Raw genomic sequence first — 20,954 nt, forward strand, 5'->3', positions numbered from 1 at the left:
TCAAAAGATGGGAGACAGAGGTCAAATAAATTAGCAGAACAACACTCCAAACTGTCATCCTAGCTGCATAATGTATTTAATAGGTTTTACATCTGACCATTATAGTAATAAAGTTATGACAGGCTTACAAGAACAAAACTATCATGACTAATTAATATATGTCCCCTTTTTAAAGAAAATTGCAATCCTTGCTAGAAATGTCTTCAGGAATACAAAGGTGTATTCTATTGTTCTTTTCTGGGCTACAATATGGCTTGCGTTTGTAGGCTATGCATTACAAAGTTCATGCACAGCATAATTCATCCACAAGAGAGGTCATACACTGGCAACATATAATAGAATGTGTCTGGTTTGCAGTGATTAGGACTAGCTCGTAGTCTTCTTTACTGCCCTATATGATGTACAGAGCCAACACAGTGATTGGTATTTTGTTTCCTGAGGCCAACAAGTAAATGAACTTAAAGGAAGAGAAGATGCACTCTGGATGGATGGATGGATGGACAGACAAGTTTGCTTTAAATGTTTATCATAAAGGACAGCCCATCACTTTTCAAGGCAGATTATTTCAATATTGAACAATTTCTAATATTAGAAAATTCTTCTTGTCCAATCGAAACCTTTCTCATTTTAAGAAACAACCCTGTTTCTTGTTTTATAACAGAATTGGAAGGGATCTTGAAGGTCTTCTAGTTCAATCCCTTGCTGAAGCAGGAAACCTTATACTATTTCAGACAAATAGTTATCCACTCTCTTCTTGAAAATCTCCAATGTAGGAGCACCCACAACTTCAGGGGGGCAAGTCGTTCCACTGATTAATTGTTCTAAATTGTTCAAGAAATTTCTCCTTAGTTCTAAGTTACTTTTTTTCTTCAATAGAATGGAATTAAGTAATTCTATTAGAATTCTATTCTATTAGAATAGAATTAATTAAGTAGTTCCCATCCAATGCTTCTTGTCCTGCCTTCAGGTGCTTTGGAGCAGGGGTCTCCAACTTTGGCCACTTTAAACCTGGGGGACTTCAACTCCCAGATTTCCCTAGCCAACTTTGCTGGCTGGCGAATTCTGGGAGTTGAAGTCCCCCATGCTTAAAGTGGCCAAGGTTGGAGACCCCTGCTTTGGAGAATAGGTTAACACCCTCTTTGTCAGTCTTCAAGATTTTCTCCCTTCACTTTGCATCTTCAGCTGACATAAGTAACGGGGGGAGGAGGGGGGAATGGTTATGGGAAGTGAGCTGGAGGTTTTACAAACCAGAACTGTATAAGCTGGGGGGGAGGTACATTCTTGCTTAAGTTTCTATCCTATGTTATGCGCAGCTGCAACTCTTTATGTCAAGGTCAACGGACAAAAGCCTCATCACCACCTGGAGATGCCCACATGATGATATACACAACGATTAATTGGATGAGCCAATTAAACTATTGGGGGTGGGAATGTTGCCATCACTTCGTATATGTGGTTTACACGCCCATTTTCTCAGATTCAGAATTCTTTTGTTGCTACCACTTGATTTCCAGTAAAAGATATCTTTTCTCTGATTAAAGGAGTCTAAGTATTTCTTTCTTGGATTTTGAATGGAGCACCAGCTGACCCTCTTCTTAGTGGCATCCCCTTAGGTATCATATCACCCCTAGTCCTTCTTTTCATTAAAGTGCACATACCCAATTCCTGGAACTATTCTTCGTATGTTTTAGCCTCTCGTCCCCTAATCATCTCTGTTGCTCTTCTCTGCACTTTTTCTAGAGTCTCAACATCTTTTTTATAGTGTGGCAACCAAAACTGAATGCAATATTTCAACTGTGGTCTTACCAAGGCATTAACACTTCACATAATTTTTTATCTTTATCTTTTATTTTATTTTTATCCTTTATCTATTTTGTCCCTATATGACAACCCTTCGGATACTTGAAGATAGCAATCATATTTCTGTATAGTCCCAAGAAGAGAATATTTGTAGCTGAGTGTTGAGCTCTGGATCCTTAGTGCTTTGTGAGCTTGGTTGTTTTCTTGCAGACATTTCATTACCTAACTAGATAGCATCTTCAATGGTAAAAGGGAGTGGTCTGTGTTTAAATACATTGGCTTGCCCTGTCAGTGTAAGTGGGAATTATGTTTTCTTCTGGGTGTAATTCCTTGATTAGGATGTTGTTTTCTGTTTCCTTGTTTGTTTCAATATTCTGTATCTCAGTCCTAAACTATAAACAAATCCACATATCACAAACACAAAGTAATACCAGCATCCTAATATATTAACATAACAGAGAGATAGTTTCTCCTTTAAAAAAGATAAAAATAAAAAAATTAATCACTGAACTTTACTTAAAAAACAATTGCATAAATTAGGATACATAGATTAGTTATAGAATAAAAAGTTTAAACTCATATTAAATACTATTTAATATATTTTTTTATAAATTTTAATTTATTTTATTTTTATTTTTATTTATTTTTTATTAATTATTTTTTTATATTTTTTTTTTAAAAAATTTTTTTTATTTTTGATTTAATATAAAATTATATTTTTTTTATTTATTAATTTTTTTTATTTTTTTTTTTATTTTTTTTTTTTTTTTATTTTTTTTTTTTTTTTTTTTATTTTTTTTTTTTTTTTTTTTTTTTTTTTTTTTTTTTTTTTTTTTTTTTTTTTTTTTTTTTTTTTTTTTTTTTTTTTTTTTTTTTTTTTTTTTTTTTTTTTTTTTTTTTTTTTTTTTTTTTGTACAGATCCAGTATATACCACATTTTTCAAGATAATATATCAGCAAATCCAAATGGAATCAACTAGCATAATAACATATCCCATTTTAAACTTGGTAAAATAGACCAACTTTGTATTTCTTTTTATGCAAAGCAATCTTTCTCTATGATCCATATAAATAGTTGTTGAAACTTGTTGCAAATTTCTGCAATACTTTAAGCAGCCTCTTTTGTAAATCACGCAAAAAGCAACTGTGGATCAAGCAGAAAGAAATTGTTCGAATTGCTGTCTAGGATTGTCAGTTCTGTTACAGAGTCTCATTTCTGTTATTCTCAAGTGGAATTTGTTGCATATCTTTGTCCTGAACACAGGCTGTTCCCAAGAAGACACAAGGTAGTTGACATAATTGATTCAAAACTTCGGTGTAGTTCCTCAAAGATAATTTTAGGTGCCATTATATCTTACTTATCTTATTATGTCTCCAATATCAAGAACAATTTTCCTTTTTCAATTTTCAAACATGAATTTATTAGTTTAAAATAATTTCAAAGTCTTAATATTCAAAATCTAATATTCCAATGTTTTTTGATCTTTTCATCAATTTAAAATTGTCTATAACCAGATTCTTGCCTTGATTTTTGCTGTTTATTTTAATTTCTGAAAAATTGTAGAAATAAATTTACATTTTTTTATACCAAGGCATTCATTCAGTGTTTGCAATTTTGTCTCTTTGTCGGTGTTTAACTTCTTTGCTGCAGTTAATAGGGAATTTCTGAAGATGATTAGCAAGGGAAGTGTGCAAGCTTAATGTCCTTTGAAAAGGCTTTTTTTGTGGCTGGAGCAATTATAGCAAATTTCCTCATCTCTTGATTTCCCTTATCTCCAGAAACTGCTGTCATGCAGTCTCTTTGTGAGGAACAACCATAAATAGAAACAGCTTGGTTGACCTTGCATCATCTCTTAAGTAGATTGATAGATCAGATACTTATTAAAGGGATGAACATTTTTGCCTCTGTTTTTTCACAAATGACATATTCTTCAATATGCCATCTTCCCCCAAAGCCCTCTTAATGCCTTTCCTATTCCTCCATCTTTGTGTTATCCAGACTAGCTCTCTATCAGTCTAATGTTATCATCTTGTCCATTTCTTTACTGAGTTTTCAGGGGACTCTTTGTCAGATTCTTTAAAAAGGCTGTACCTCGTTGTTTGCATCCTTGTATCTGATAAAAATATTCATTTCTGGTTCTAAATATATGATTTTTAAATCTTAAGTTAAAATCAGGGCCCTGCCCACTGTAAGTATCTGCTCAAAAAAGGGTTGAGCTTCAACTGCACAGTATTCCATCTTAACTTTTGTGATTCTTCTTTCCACAGTGCCCCTGCTGCCTACGGTCTCACTAAGGTCAAAACCTCATTCCTCTCATTCCTCAGATTCATTCCTCAGAACAGAACATTGTGGATAAGTTATTATATATTATTTATTTATATTTAAATATTCATCAAGAATACTTCATCAGTTGCATTTCCCTGAGAAAGGATCCTTCATAAAGTTCCTTTCTCAGACTGCAATTAATTAATTATGAAAATTGGATTTTAACTTATAGACAGCCCTAAACTTGGGTTTCTGGCATTCTGCCTTCTGCTCCTACATCTCATAACAAATAGGAGTTTGTGGTTTGTCTATGGTGTCCTCAGGGTCATAGCTGCAAATGGTCAGAAGACAGAATTCTAATGCCCACTACTTCAGAGGGCAAGTTGTTGAAAGAGTATGTAATTTTGATTTATTTTACACAATTTTTATTCATCTTTATTTCCCCTTTTCTTTGTCTTTGATTGCCTAGGATTCAGAGTGGATTATTTGTCTTTAAAAAAAAAACATTTAACCAAATAATGCTGTATTAATTCATTTTTAAAGCACTCTAATGAATCTTTAGGTTAAATTTAGACAAGCATTAGTGAGCCTGAAACAGACTGTACATATTTGGCTGGTGCCCATAAATAATGTCATTCGTGGTTCATTGGTCAAATTAAGCTGATAGAAAATGACTAAATTGAAAATCTGTGGGTTGAACTCTTGATTAGTTTTGGCAGAATGCTAAGCAGGCAATTGTAGACTTATTAATGGAAAAGGGGAACAATAGATTCTGAAAAATGAAAGCACCAGGAAGTGACAGATTAAGAAGTAATGAAATAAGATCACTTGCATTAAAAAAGGAAATATTTATTATATCACACCATTTGATTTCAATATAGACAACTCAACATTCTACCATCAGCTTTGTAATATTTGGACCCTGCCAAGCATTATTTTTTTAGGAATCTAGGAACATTGCCTTGGAACATTCCCTTGAAAAAATAACAAACTGTTGGAAAAGACCTTAAGCAATTTCGGGGGGCTGAATTTGGGGAGGGTGAAACAAAGACCATGAGATCAGACAGGACCTTTCTCAAAAGACAAGGAAGATTTTGTTTTCAAGGCTGACAAACAAGTGTCAAGAAGATTGTTACTGCATCGGTGCAGGAGAAAAAACAAAGAAGATTTAAACCCTGAGGCTGCTATCAGGCTTCTTTTATCTGCAATGAAAACAACTTTATCTGTATGAAACACGTCCTTGACTTTTCCCTGCGAGTTCTGGAATAGGCATTTGAGCTTTTGGAAAAACATTTATTGCTGAGCCCCCATAATCCCAAACCATAAGCCTGCTCTGACACTAACCCAATTTTTGCTGATGAAGCCTTCTGAGACAGCAGTCACAAAAAATTAAGACTTCCTTATCTTGCTTTACTATAATGTGCACATTGCAGAAAGGATGAAATGAGAAACTCCACCTCTCCTTTGTATGATTCCTGGGTTTAAACTACCCCAACATTTTATGCCACTCCTACCACTTGAAGACCACATGTACCGAATTTGATTTGTCCCTCCTTGTAAGTACTGTTGACAAATTTCCTTTCTGCTTTGTGTACATTTGAATTCTTGCTCTAGAATAAGGACAAAATTAGAGATTATTGCATACACCTTAACCAATATAGGCATGGTAGTCTTTTTCACCCTGTAAATATGTGTGTGTGTGTGTGTGTGTGAGAGAGAGAGAGAGAGAGAGAGACGAGACAGACAGACAGACAAAGAGAGAGAGAGAGAGAGAGAGAGAGAGAGAGAGAGGGAGAGAAAGGGGAGGGAGGGAGGGAGGGAGAGAGAGAGAGAGAGAGAGAGAGAGAGTGTTCTACTGGCTGGAGATTTTGTAAGCAATACTCCTAATGCATATGAAAGGTATCAAGTGGAACATTATTGTTGAGTTAATTCCCCGTTAGGTGAATGAGCACATACAGGGAGACGTATTTGAGAGTAGTGTTGGAATAATACACACTCAGCACACAGATACACTGTACAATAAATGTAGGTTTTTTTACTCCCAGAAACGTTTAAGTAAAGTTCAAAATAGGCAATCCAAAGTCATTCACAGGTTAAATCAGTCAGTTTTCAATTCAGGGATAATCCAGTAACAAAGTCCAGTGTCAAAAACAGTTAAGTATCAGACTTACATCAAACCCAGTAATATCAGTCAATTAGAAGAAATGAAGGAACGGCAATACTTTCCAACAGAAGGAAACAGAGACTCACTCACACTCTCTTCTGAGACTAAGGCTAAGACAACCCAGGTCTCTGGCTCCATCTAATGGCCATTTGCAGAACCACAGCCAATTGCAGTTTTTGCATTCTCTTAAAAATACAGTTTTAAAATGTCTATCCTGGTTTATATATTGTCCAACCCAAATAGCTGTTAGGTGACTTATATTCCTAACAATTATGATGTGAGCTCTAGAATAAACAAACAAAAAAAACCACCCAGGAATTATCTACAAATGATAGACCATGGTAATTTTAACGAAATTCCTGTGACTTAAGCACCTCCTTAAGTCAAATGAGAAATAATGAATATTAATAGGGTTAATGTATAATAATATAATCAGGTAATGAATTCAAATGAATGAGAGCATATGTCCTAAGGGTCTAATAACAATTTTTCACTTGACAGCATCATATGAGATTGAAACGATACTGTGTCACTTGAGACTAGGGTCACCTTCAACCTTCTGCCTCCTTGATGCTCAGTTTAATCCCAAGATGCAGCAAGGTTTTTTGCTCGGTTGTATGCTTGTTTTGCCTTCCAATGAATTCAGACTTTGTTTTCATATTGTCCATAAGTTTTATTTAAAGGAAACTTGGGCATACTTTTTTTTGAAAATATGTAGCTTCCTTTTCCTTTTATGAACATATTTATTAGTTATTTCTTTGATTTATATAATGCTTCAATTATGTGTGAGTGTCAGTGGCTCACCCTCCCAATTATAGTAAACAAAACAAAATGAAGACACTAAAAAATTGAAATCACCCAAAGTAGAGTGTAGCTTCAAGGACTTCTGTAATATACAAGGTTTAGTCTATTTCCTGGACTCTAATAGAAATGCAACTGATTTGATCTAGGGGAAACCAAAGAATGGAACAAAGAAAAAGAAAGTCCAGTTTCCTCCTGAAAAAACCCCATTGAGATAACCATGACCTGCATGACTGAAAATCTCTGCAGGTTTTAGCTATACAATTTGAGATGAACACCCTTTGAATGGTGTGAGAGTAGGAATGAATTTCCAGAGAAAAATTGCAGACTACAGGAACCAGAAGAAGTACTCTGGTGACCCTGAGGACACAGATAACCTCCAACTGCTTCAACGGCCCTCTAAAATTATGTAAATGACCAGCTGTCTATAAGGAATATAAATCCTTCCAATCCCCACTATCCCGTCAAAGCTGAAGAAGTTTCTTGAATGAGAAGCGAAATGTCTTCAAAGAAAAAAACAAGAAAGTCCAGTTGCCTCCTGAAAAAGCACTATTGGGACTAAGAATGGAGCAATGATAGGAAAGTCTGCATACAGACAGCGCCTCATATTCCCATATGGCAGCACCCTCCAGGAATAAAGACAGAAGAAGATAGATAGCACTTATTGGAGAGACAGGCACCATGAATAAGCGGCAGTCTATGTAGATAGCCCAGTCCTTGGGATTTACTTGCTATTGATTAATTTTCTGCAAATTAGAGAAGCAAGGTATAAAATATTTAAGTCTTTTCCAGTTAAGCTGAAATAAGCTGCCTAAAATGGGCCATTGCAATATTAAATTGCCATTGTAAAGATCCCAGCCATATTATTTTGTTTAGAGTATCTTCCTTTTTTTTTTTTTTTGCCTCAGAGCAGCTTGGTAAAATCAAGTTTTGCTTCCATTTGATTATATTAACAATGAGAGGCACAAATGTCTTCTAAATATTAGTCACTAGGGTATTTAATTAATAATGGTTGCAGGATTGCAGAAAGAATTTAATATACTAATCATTTCCAAATTAGCTTCAACCCTTTTAAAAAGATAATCTGAAAACATGATATAAACTCTTTCAAGTTTATAATATACTCTGTGATTGGAATTCATCCTACCCCTTTTAAAATTGCTGTTTTACAAGGCTGCATATTTAACACTTTCCCCAAGTGAAATAGGGATACTAGAAACTGAAGAAAGGGTTTAATAAAACCTTTCCCCAATAAACAAATTCTAGTGTTATGAAAGCTTGAACTATTATTAGTACTAAGGACATTTTCCTTCTTCTTCTTCTCTTCTTCTTTTTCTTCAGTGTTTGTCTCGCGCTCGGGCGAGGTCCACTAATGTCCTTAAGTACTGCTTCCACACCTCTCTGTCTACCACGTATGTCGGGTCTGCCTTCACGATCTCTAGATCGGCCTTGATCGTGTCCATCCAGCGTTGCTTAGGTCTACCACGCGGTCTCGCTCCTCCGACAGTCACCTTCATTGCAGATTTGATGATAGATTCTTCCTTGGCGCGGCTCACGTGGCCGAACCATCGTAGCCGGGACTGCCTCATGACCGTGGGGATGGGAAAAACGTTGAACCATCTACGCACTTCTTCGTTCCTGACGCGATCGAGTAGGGTGAGGCCTACTAAGGACATTTTCCTATTCCACATTTATCTCCTATAGCTTTTATTCCAAATAGGGCATGATTTTTAGTGTCTCCAGCATTGAACTTGTATACATATAAAAATATTTAAACAATATTATTGATGAGTTGTACATATTAAACAACAATTTCTGTTTGAATAGATTGCTCAGTTAATTGAAGATGCTAGTAAACAGAAAAAATAAGGAATTATTGTGGGAATTTAATAGTACTTGCCCCTGTTCCATATTTATAATAATTAGGTAAGAAACAAATGCACTAATTAAAGTGAATATACATATCCCAGGATAAGAAACAAATTACATAACCAATAATGAAAAATTATACTGCGAATTCTTTAGCTGATGTTGGTTTCTTACACATCAAGTCCCTCTCAAGAATCTGGGACATTGTACTGTATCAACATAGTACATATATGGATCTAAGTGTTGTGACTTTTTGTAATTGATAGAAATTTTATTAATGCACAATTTTTCTAAGTGACATCTATGATTTTTGGTATGGCACCCAGGCATTTTATGTCATAATCTTTCAAACTGCATTTTTCAAACCTTGATACTCTGTGATCTTCTTCAATTCATTTACTTCTATCCTACTGTCTCCTAGAATTGCCGCATTAATTATCCACACTTTATTATGATTACTTATTATATTTATATACTGCTAGACTCTTGATGACTATTTTGCATACATTACTATCCCACTATAAGTAGTGCTTATATTCATAAAGATATACTAAGCAGGCTATGATATTAAATCTCCACCAAACCATTTCCAATAAAAACTCCTCAACATGCATCATAATCCATTTTATATTAGTTTGTATTTCTAATATTATCAATGAGTCACGCCTGTCCAGTGTAGATAATAGCTAACACTCCAGAAGGTAGGCTTCAGATATATATTTACAGACTTGAACACTGGGTCCTTTCTAATAACATTAAATTCAATGGGAAAAAAGTAAGGCTCTAAATTTTGGCAAGAAAAACCAAATGCACAGGTATGAAAATGCACAGGTACTTGGCTCAATAGTAATAAGTGCAAGAGAGATCTTGGACTCCTAGTGGACAATCACTTAAAAATGAGCCATCAGTGTGCAGCAGTTGCCAAAAAAAGCCAACACATTCCTAGGCTACATTAACAGAGGGTTAGACGTATTAGTACTGCTTTACAATGCCTTGGTAAGACAATACTTAGAATAGTCCATCCAGTTTTGGTCAACCCGATATAAAAAGATGTTGAGACTCTAGAAAGAATGAAGAGAAGATGAAAAAAGATGATTCGGTGGCCGGAGGCTAAAATATATGAAGAAATGGAATTGGGTATGTCTAGCTTAATAAAAAGGTCTAGAGGTGACATGATAGCAGTGTTTCTATATCTAAGAGGCTGCCACAAAGAAGAGGGGGTCAACCTATTCTCCAATGCACCTGAAGGCAGGGTGAGAAGCAGTGGATGGAAACTAATCAAGGAGAGAAGCAACCTAGATCTAGGGAGAAATTTCCTGGCAATGAGAACAATAAGCCAGTGGAACAGCTTGCCTTCAGAAGTTGTGGGTGTTCCATCTCTGGAGTTTTTCAAGATTGGACAGCCATTTGCCTGGAATACCCGAGCAGGTGGCCGGACTAGAAGACCTCAAAAGTGCTGTCCAACGTTGCTATTCTGATATGTTTTTTAAACAAGGTAATACATATATAGGTATACTGGGAATAAATAGAACGTAGGATGCTATATTTCAGGATAAAATTTTGATTTGATTTGATTTGAAGCTTCAAGATTATATTATGATGGTCTTTATATTTATCCTGGGTACTGATGTGTGATGTTAATTTGAGGATGATAATAGCAATATTTTCAAACCATACAATAAGGAAATATGAAGTTTGTTCAAGATTTTATAACTCAATAAAATGTCTCTGTTTTTGCAGCAGTTGTCTTCTTTATACCTTTTCTAAAACACAGTGATTCCGCAAAAGAATTTTAGTGTACATTTAAGCAAAAAAATAAACGAACACTTTTATTGTGGGGTTTTTTTGAAGGCTCACACTTCATCTGAAAAGAGAAGTGGGACTTACATGGGTTTTTCTTGCTACCAAAACATGAAGTGAATAAGGCAGAAAAGAACTAGGAACACCAGAATTATAGAATACATTTACAGACATTTAGACTTAGTTGATTAGAATGTGTTTTCAAGTTGGGAAGCCATTTAAGTTGCTAAATAAATAAATGAAAGATTTATAAAAGATTTATAAATTCATAGATACATACTTTTATTTCTTGGTCATATCCTAGGTATGATTAAAAAACAAGCTATTGAGTAATTTTGAAATAAAAAAAACTTGTCCAGATCAATAAGCAAAAATATGCTAAAAGAACACCACATAATCCAACATTGTTGTGTACTTTCCATTGTTTTCACCCTTTTCTCTTAAACAAACTATCTGAACTGAGTTGTCTCTTGCTCCTCTGAAATGCACTTCCTCCCTCCTGGGAATCCAGATCAGATTCCATTACCATCTGTCTGAAGATAAGTTCATCATGTTTCATTTGACAGAACATTCCCCCTTCTACAAATGTACATAGATTCTTACTAGTAGTATATGCTACCAGGTGACTATTTCTCATAAAATCTGAAGCTAAAGTGATTGTAATAAATCACTTGGTTGTCTTGTAAAATAAATATATTTTACTCTAACACATTTGTGATCTCTACAAGTTTTTTGACTTTGTTGCCTTGATCTATTTATTTTTATAGAACTGGCAATGCCTTTTCCCCACTCTTGACTCCAAAACAATTTTCTCATGATCATATAGAACAGCAGCCCCCAATGTTCGGGGCAGCAGGGACTGGTTCTGCAGAGAAGGATTTTTTCCATGGACCAGTGGGGGCGTGGTTTTGCAGGCTGCCTGCATTCCGCAGATGGAGCTTCACTTGTTTGCATGGACCAGTTGGCGGCATGTCGTGGAGCAGTGCCAGTCCACAGATTGAGAGTTGTGAACCCCTGATATAGAATATATTAAGCTTCATTGCTTTAGCAATAATGAGTAACACAACATATTATATAATATTGTATTTATATTCTAATATTAACTCCAAGTGTAAACTTTCATTGACTATTATATTAGTTGCATTAAATGTTAAACCAAATGGCAGAGATATACATTGCTGTGTGTTTTAGAGGGATGATAGTAGGAAATTAAATAGATGTATCTTTTGTTACCATGATGTATACCTTAAATGCACATAAAACCTGAAAATTCAGAAAAGGTCTGGAATTGGTAAGTTAATGCCATAAAAACCATTATCCAGGTTATTAGGGTTTAGAGAAAGCACTTAACGAAATTAAATTATTTTTTTTCCAAAATTTTATAACAGTGTCCAAATTTCATTGCTGAACAACGCTTTCAACGATTAATATTCATGGTGTTCTTAGATTCTTAGATTTTTTTACTTGTACCTAATTCCCTTCCTGATGTTAACTTCTATTCACATGATCATGAATGATAATTAAATATATTCATTAATGTCTGTATAATACATTAAATTAAGTATAGCATTATGCATGGTGTGGTGAAAATCCCCTGCCTCTCTGACATGTATTAAAAACCAGAAATAATGAAACTGTATGGAATGAGAATTTGAAATATTAAAGAAAGCATTTGAATTGAATGCCTTCAAATAATGATTAGAAAATTTATGGGATTATAATTGCTAAAAAAAATTGTGTTTCCATAGAATCTTTGGTTTCACAGCATTATATCACTGGGAAACTATTGTTAGGAGTTGAAAAAAGTAACAAGAAGGATGCTGCTAGAGAAATATATTAGTGGGCTTCTGTAAGCCTCTGGTTGTCTGCTTTTAGATAATGAATATTAAATCAAATTGACCTTAATCAAACAGAGATTCATGCCAAAAGTCTTTAGCTATGTCCTTGACAAAGGAATTTCCAGTTCTTGGGCTTTCATAAAATCAAACACTTTTTGCTTTTCATCATTTTCCACTCTCCCCCTCGCATTTTCATCATCTAACACAATAATTACAATTCTCAAATATTACAGCATCAAGAAAAGAATATAGGTTATTGTCATATTTCAAGTATTACTGGCATGCTACACATACTATTTAGAGAGAGGAAAAAAGAGTTAGACCTTCTAACCGGAAAACTGAATGTATGGAAATGCTAAGTGAAAACTTAAAATCTGATCTAGAAAGAATATATAGATATGGCTTTGTAATACACAAACTCTCTGTTTTTAAAAGCAGACAAGGACTAAAAATGAACTCAACATTGTACCCTGTTGATTTTTTTAAAGACAGAGTGGATATCAGATAGCCTGAAGATTAGGAGTGATGGAAATATTTTGCATGTTCACCAATTTTGTTTGCCATAGGAAAGTAACAAGTAGAATGAGAAAAATAATAATACCCCACTTCTCTAGATAAATGTAACTGTCAGTGTTGCTGTCATAGATGCCACAAAGAGACGGAAATGATGGCATGTGCACAAATCCCAAGGCTTATGTGCTTGCCTCTGACACAGAACAGAATAGAATACTATTTTGGCCAAATGTGATTCGACACACAACTAATTTGGCCAAGTGTGATTAGACACACAAAGAATTTGTTTTTGGCACACATACAAGTACATCAGGATACAAGTACAAAAAGCTGGATTTGTGTTGTGATGTTGCCACAAACATTTTGCCTTTTTTCCCCCTTTGTTGAAGTTTCTAACAAACACTTATCTATATGTAAACTGAAAGCTCTCATCTCTACTTTAGAGAGAGACAGATATTTTACCTGGGAACTTAGCCAAACCTTTTAATATGCCTGTGTGTACAACGTGAATAAACACACAGAACATATCTTCAGTGAATTTGTCTTTTGGTCTCCGAGAAAGCTTCAGTTGTTTTGCATCAGTATAGGGAATAGGAACTACAAGGGAAGTTCAGTTCTTGCAACCTCTGGCAAATCTCCTGTATTATGCCTGGAAACCTCTTTCATTGAGAAAGTGTGCTTTAAAACAGAACTGAGCCAGAAGCGATGACATTTCATCGACTCCTCTGCTTGCAAATAGCACATTTCATTGGAAATCATTTGTTGAGGGCAGAAAAGTTCTCAACGCACAGCTCTACTCAATACCCAACTGTAGCTCCAATCCTAGGAAAATATTTTTCACCCTCCAAAAATGATCATTGCCATACGGTTTCTCTGTGTTTCAAAATAACAGTACCAGGGAGGCAATTAGCTACAAGCCCAATATAGAAAATTTCAGTAGTGCTTAGCACTGTAACGCTTTTCACAAGGTAAATCAGTTGATAGTGACTGGGGAACGTTCCTTTCTTCTCTCTCTTCCTCACTTAATATTATCACCTAGAAATGTGATATTCTGAACAAAGATACTTAATTGAAACCATAAATCACAGCTTCTTACCTGTGTACCAACTGTTTGCGGCTTACACAAGTGGCTGTCTCATAGTCATGAGTGACACACACTTTGTGAGGGCTGCACTTTACCTTCAAACACGGATCTTTCGATGGGTCAAGGGCTATGAAAAACAAGACACAAAGAAGTTGTTTAGAAGATTACCCCTTTCATTCAGTCAAAATACGGAGTTAAAAATCAAAACCACTTCTCAGCTATTTTTGAAATGCTGTAAGTACTTAACCCATTCGACCTCCCAATTCTGTGTGATGAATGTTCTTCAGATATTGTCATCTGGTCAAGGTCATTCAATGAACTTTTAAACTAATTAATTTGGGCTTTAAGCTAGCCCTATGCTTCAAGTCAGATTTTACTTTTTCAGAGAAGTTGTGGGCTTTGGTGTTTTTTTTTTGGCAAAAATGTTCAAAAGACATTATTTACCACTGCCTTCTTCCTATGGCTAGACAATGAAATATGTTACATTTTTTTAAAAATAAGATAGCTCCGGTTTGAAGAAAAATTATCTAATTTTATCATCATCCCAAGCCAAAATTGCAGGGAATATTTTATCAGTTCTACTGTTCAATTTTCTAAGCTTTGGCATCCTAGAATTGCTTTTAACTAATGTTAATAAAGAAGAATGTTTCATGGAATTCCTCAAGCCTGTCATGCATAGAATACTGGCCTGCATAATTTTTTTCTATATCTGTTGAAATAGCAATTACATGCCAAGGTATTAAATAATTACTATTGTATAATTAAATATATAGCAATTCCTGATCCTGAATGTTTAGCAATTTTGTGTTATTAAAATATATGCTTTTCTTCTATTGACATAACTCTCAAATGAACCATAGCATAACATTCCACTTTCATCTAGAGCTAGAACGACACACAAACCTTAGTAAGGAGTGGACATACTATCCGTATTGAAAATACACTTAAAAATCACCTTCATTAGCAAATAATATTTGAAATTTGTGTGTGTGTGTGTGTGTGTGTGTGTTTATACATACATACTAAAAGCCCTGCAAGCCCTAAGGGATGACAGCAGCATAATCATACTTCCAGCAGATAAAGGTAATGCCACAGTAGTAATGGATAGAAAAGACTATGAAACAAAATTGACAGACCTACTCCAAGACTCCACATACAAACCCATAAACATGGACCCAACCACATATCTGGAAAAAATAACCAAGAAGAAAATTATAACCAGCCACATGAGCAAAGAGATTCAACAGATGATCATCCCAAGAGAAAAATCTTCTGGATGCCCCAAACTATATGGTGTTCCCAAAATACACATAGAAGGCATACCTCTCAGACCCATAGACAGCTCTAGAGCAGCACCACTACAAAACCTAGCTAAATACCTAGCAAAGCAGCTACAGCCCCATGCTGAAGCAGCAGCTTCACATGTACAAAACTCATACCACCTCTTGGAAATGATCAAAGATCTACATGTGGAACAAAAAGATCTGCTTGTAAGTTTTGACGCGGTTTCACTATTCACTCAAGTCCTGATAAAAGAAACCCTAGAAATCATCAAAAATAAATACCAACCACCCAAACACCTCATGGAACTAGCAGAACACTGCTTAACCAACACATATTTCATATACAAAGTACAAAGATACAAGCAAATTGAAGGAGCCCCTATGAGATCACCACTGTCATCTGTCATTGCAAACCTGTTCATAGAAGAATTCGAATCCAGAGCCCTAGCCAATACCACCGACAAACCCAAAATATGGCTAAGATACATTGATGACACATTTGTGGTTTGACCCCATAGAAAAGAAAACCTAATAACAAATTTCCTAACACACCTAAACAGCACACACCCAAAAATCAAATTCACCATGGAAATGGAAACAAACAAACAACTACCATTCCTAGATGTACTAATCTACAAAAAAACATATGGTACACTAGGATACACCATATACCAGAAGAAAACGCACAGCAACCTCTACCTCAACGCCCAATCCCACCACCACCCAGCACAGATAAACTCCATGGCCAAAACATTAATTGCCAGAACCAAATGCCTGGCAGACAAGATACACACAATGAACTATGCACCCTGACTAAAGTACTGACAGCCAACGGCTTCCACAAAAGCAAAATCACAGGCCCGATCCACAAAAACACACTGAGACATAATGGAGACCTAGAAGATGAACAGACCTATGGAATAGTGTCCTGCCCTACATAAGAGGCACTACAGACAAAATCAGTAAGATACTACACAGGCATCACATCAAGACTGTCCTCAAAACAGACAGAAAAATAGCAGCCATCCTAAGAAACCCCAAAGGTAAGATTGACCTGGAAAATGAATATGAATATATGAAGTCCCCTGTGTATCATGCCCTGCCACGTACATTGGACAGACCAATAGAAGAATAAGTGCAAAAATGCAGTAAAAAAGCTGGAACACACTTCCTCACTAGTCCAACACATGAAAGCAACAGGTCATAGCATCTACTTCAATGGCACCAAAACCCTAGCCACTAAAGAAAACCCCAGCTACAGTATTATCAGAGAAGCCATAGAGATTGAAAAAAGACCAGCAAGCATGAATAGAAGAGATGACTCCACCAGACTGTCAATTATCTGGAAGCCTGCACTCATAAACAAAAAAATCTCCACACCACAAGCCAAGCAAACACCTGGGCATAAACAGACCCCCCTCCCCAATACCTCTAGCTCAAACACACCCCAACCAGGCACCCAGATGAAACCTAGCTTCCTAATAAATGATAGTTGTCCTTTTACCTGAAGCCAAGCCGCACGAAAAGCCTCCAATATAGGAAACACAATGTTGCCAGCCAATCAAAAAATGCTACAAAACAGACAGAAGATATTAGAAACACCAATCAAGCAGAGCACAGCAAACTCCAAGACCAATAAACACAGACCAAGACTCCCAACCAATCAGGTTGAAGAAAAAACCATTCTGGCACAGCGTAGGCTAGCCCCAAATTTAAAACAGAAACGGCTGTGAAGCCTGACTCACAGACGAACACAATACACAAGCCTGATGATGGCAGATGAGATTCTGCCGAAACGTTGCTACAACTTTAAAAGCACAACTATAATGACATGGGAAAATACCCAAACAAAGCTGAATACCATATACATACATACATACATACATACATACATACATACATACATACATACATACATACATACATACATGCATACATACACATACACACAAACTCATGAATACTGTATTTATTGATAAAATACAATTAATTACCTTTGTGTTACAATACTATTTTTATGGTAAATGTAGCACTACATTGTTATTGGGCTTGTGTAATTAATAGTATTGTATTTAGTTTGGCCTACTGTTTTAATTTTAGAGAAAGAAAAATAGCCACTGATTTGGGTTTTTCCCAATACATGGTAATTAAAATATTGTCACATCTGACAGATATAGCAACTTACTGATGTTTTGCTGGTATTGTAATAGCAGGTTTAATATAAAATGGTTCATTTAGCTTATGCTACACCTTTAGGGTACAGAGTTCAAACACAAACAACAATAGAAACATGTCAATAGGAAAGGGGCTGAAATGAAAAGATACATTAGCACCTTCTTGAATATGTATTTATTTTTTAAATGGGATAATGTCAAAAAATGGCAAAAATAATAGACTTATATACCACTTCAAAGTGCTTTACCGTCCTCTCTAAGCAGTTTACAGAGTCAGTATTTAAGCCCAACAATCTGGTTCCTCATTTTACTGACCTTGGAAGGATGGAAAGTTGAATGAACCTTGAACTGGTCAGAATCAAACTGCAGTCAGTCAGCAGAATTAGTTTGTAATACTGCATTCTAATCATCCATTTCACAGAACCCAATCTCCCTACCAATACAGATTTTTTAAAGAAAATAAACAATTGGAAGAGCTGAAGGACTAAGTTAGAGACAAATTATGATAGAGAAAAGCTATCTGTGTGGTTGCTAAGAGTTGACAATGACTTGATGATACATAATCAAACAATCATTTACTACCCATCTAGATATTATGGAAGTTCCTTGCATATTCTCAGGTAATCCTCAATTTGCAACCCTTTAAAGCTACAATGGCTCTGAAAAAAGAGACTGATGACCAGGCCTTGCACATGAGACCATTGCAGCATCCCCAGTGTCACATGATCAAGTTCAAGACATTTCACAATCAGCACATTATTTGATTTACTTATATATCAAACTTATTAACTTCCTATCTCCCTCACAGAGTATTTACAACAATTGCAGCATCCCAGAGTCATATGCTTGCCATTTGTGACCTTCCAAGCCAGCTTCCAACAAGAAAAGTCAGTGGGAGAAGCCATATTGACCATGTGATTCTCTTAACAACTACAGTGGTTCGCTAAACAATTGGGGCAACAAGGGTAGTGAAATTGGACACGACTGACTTAACTCTATTGCTTAGGAATAGAAATTCTTATTCAAATTGTGGTCGTAAGTTCCTGTATCATGGTTCCAAGCCTAGCCAGTAAGGAAAGAGACCGTGCTGTCGGTAGAGAAACTCTCCTTTACCTTTTCTCGACTTGTCATGTCGTGACACAGGTTTAGTCAGCATTACATTCTTCCACCTTCCAGTTGATTATGAGGGCTTGGCATGCCCTGCCCTCTAAGAAGGCTTGTTCCAGCAAAGAATTATGGGCCTTGGACTCCTTAGTTCCATGCCAGCCTCAAATGCTGCTGCTTCTTTCCTCACTCTTCTGTCCCACCCCTCAATGTAACCCCCAGTATCCCTCACCCATCCATGCAGCCTGTTTGACTCCCTCCCCATGCCTACCTTGTGACAACTTTGAAAAGGCACGCAGGGGCGTGGCCTTGATGTTGCCATCTCAGATGTTGACAGACTGTGTCAGGCCTGCCTCTGTTTAAAACCCAAGAGAGAAAACCCCCGACTCCATTGAAGTACAGAAGAGGTACTTTTACTGAGTTTGAAATGATAGCAGCGAAAGCAAGGCAAGATCTGATTTAAAAAGTATGAAAGCTACAGAGTGAAAATTTTCCCAAATCCCTTGCCCCAGGATCCTATGCTGAATGTCCAATCCATGTCCCACATAATGTCATGTGAAGCTCATCTTCAGGTATTTTGCCCACCTGGAGTTCTAGGACAGTTGGCCTTGACTGGGTGTAAACAACTCCACTTAGCAGTGCAGTAATTCTTGAGAGCAAATCTCCCTTTTAGTTCACATGGGCCTTCTCCTCACCAGCATTCTTCCCAAACCCAAATGCTATGCCCCACACCAGTTACTATGGCAGCTGATAGCAAGCATGCATGAGAAGAAAATCCCATGCTGGAGATCCGACTGACAGACTGTCTGTATTGAATAGAGATTTGAGCTTAGTTCTAACTTTGCTGTTTAGACATCGAAACTGAACTTTCAGTAGGATTGCCTTCCTTTCCTTCAAGAAGGGAAAACTGGACTCTAGAACAGAGTGTGGTGGGGGAGGTTGCACTTATCTGCAAGTACATAAACCAAACAGCTTTCCCAGAATCTTGCTGCATCTGCAAAGGGCAGTGATACAATCCCAGGAAAAGATGCAATTGCTTTAAGAAGTTATAGGTTGGTGCCATGAATGTCTCTGTGCATTCCAAAGCAACTTTTGTTCTAATCCAAATACTGCACATATCAAGTGACATCAGGGATCTGGAAGACTTGGATATACAGAAGTTCCTTTCACTAGCTATTCAATTTTCAGCCATTGGTGCAGCATGTACTGATGTCAGCCAGCAGGTAGCACTATTTTCCTCATGATGAGTTAAATGGATTCTAGTAGGATGAACTAATAAAAAGGATAACCTGGTGACCCTCCAAATTGTAATGCAAACAACTAATCCAGAGTGGATAGATTAAACTGCACCATTTTATTTACATAAAAATATTCAGGTCTTTCAAATCAGGAATTACATGTAGCTTAATACCTGCTGGATCCACATACTAACAAAGGTCCTAAAATCTGCAATATACAAATGTTCAAATTATCATTTAGACTAAATTCCTGTTTACTAATATTGGAAGTTAATTCAGAGGTCTAATAAACATGAATAAACAAGGGAACTTTAATTTATGTATTTAATCATAAATAAGTTCTATACTACTTCCATACCCCTTAGCAGCAGCAAAAGCAGCATTTAGAGGGTAAACTGCTCTCATGTGCAGCATAATACCACTGAAATTGTAAGATTAAATTTCTTAAAAATCAGCTGTATTCCAGATTTGTTAGTTTTCTTGGTTCGGAAATCTGGGAGTTGTAGTCCCAACACATATGGAAGATAACAGATTGGGGAAACTTGAGTTAACCTAACTGAATAACAGATTCATTTAACCCATTAATCTACAATTGGGATTCACTATTAAGTTGTACACATTGCCAAGTTTGGCAATTTTATACTTTAAAACATTTGCATTATTTAAGCAGAGTTGCATTTGATTCCACTTTTCAAATCATCTGCAAGTTTTTAATATATGCATTTTTCACTATTATAAATCACAAAACTTGGGGAGTTGTTAAAATTGATGCATTACTGTGTTCTGATCTTTAGTGTAGGAAGTAATAATAAAAAATGCATATGAAAGCCATTCAAATATTGTTAGCTCTTCTATGCTTGTAAAACTACATTTTGAATGAAAACACAACAACAAGAGGAAGGCAGGCCAGTGAAGGCTATCCCAGAAGCCTTTTTCAGCTGGACCCTACGCCTGTTAGTGTTGTGGTTTGCTGGCAGCAGGTGCAGACAGTTGGAGTCTCAGAGAGCGAGGACTCAGATGA

At 36.0% G+C, this 20,954-nt stretch overlaps 1 protein-coding gene across 2 annotated transcripts in view; it reads right to left on the reverse strand.

Moving 5' to 3' along the window:
• SPOCK1 (SPARC (osteonectin), cwcv and kazal like domains proteoglycan 1) overlaps window positions 1–20,954 on the reverse strand; it is a 519,494-nt gene that overhangs the window by 246,778 nt on the left and 251,762 nt on the right. For both annotated transcript variants that reach the window (XM_087924354.1, XM_087924355.1), the window contains exon 4: window positions 14,147–14,261. In XM_087924354.1, coding sequence (XP_087780480.1) covers window positions 14,147–14,261 — 115 coding nt within the window. The remainder of the gene's footprint in view (window positions 1–14,146; window positions 14,262–20,954) is intronic.

Source organism: Pseudonaja textilis, chromosome 2 (assembly GCF_049901715.1).
Source record: "Pseudonaja textilis isolate UNSWEBS1 chromosome 2, rPseTex1.2, whole genome shotgun sequence".
In the NCBI taxonomy this organism is placed as follows: Eukaryota; Metazoa; Chordata; class Lepidosauria; order Squamata; family Elapidae; genus Pseudonaja; species Pseudonaja textilis.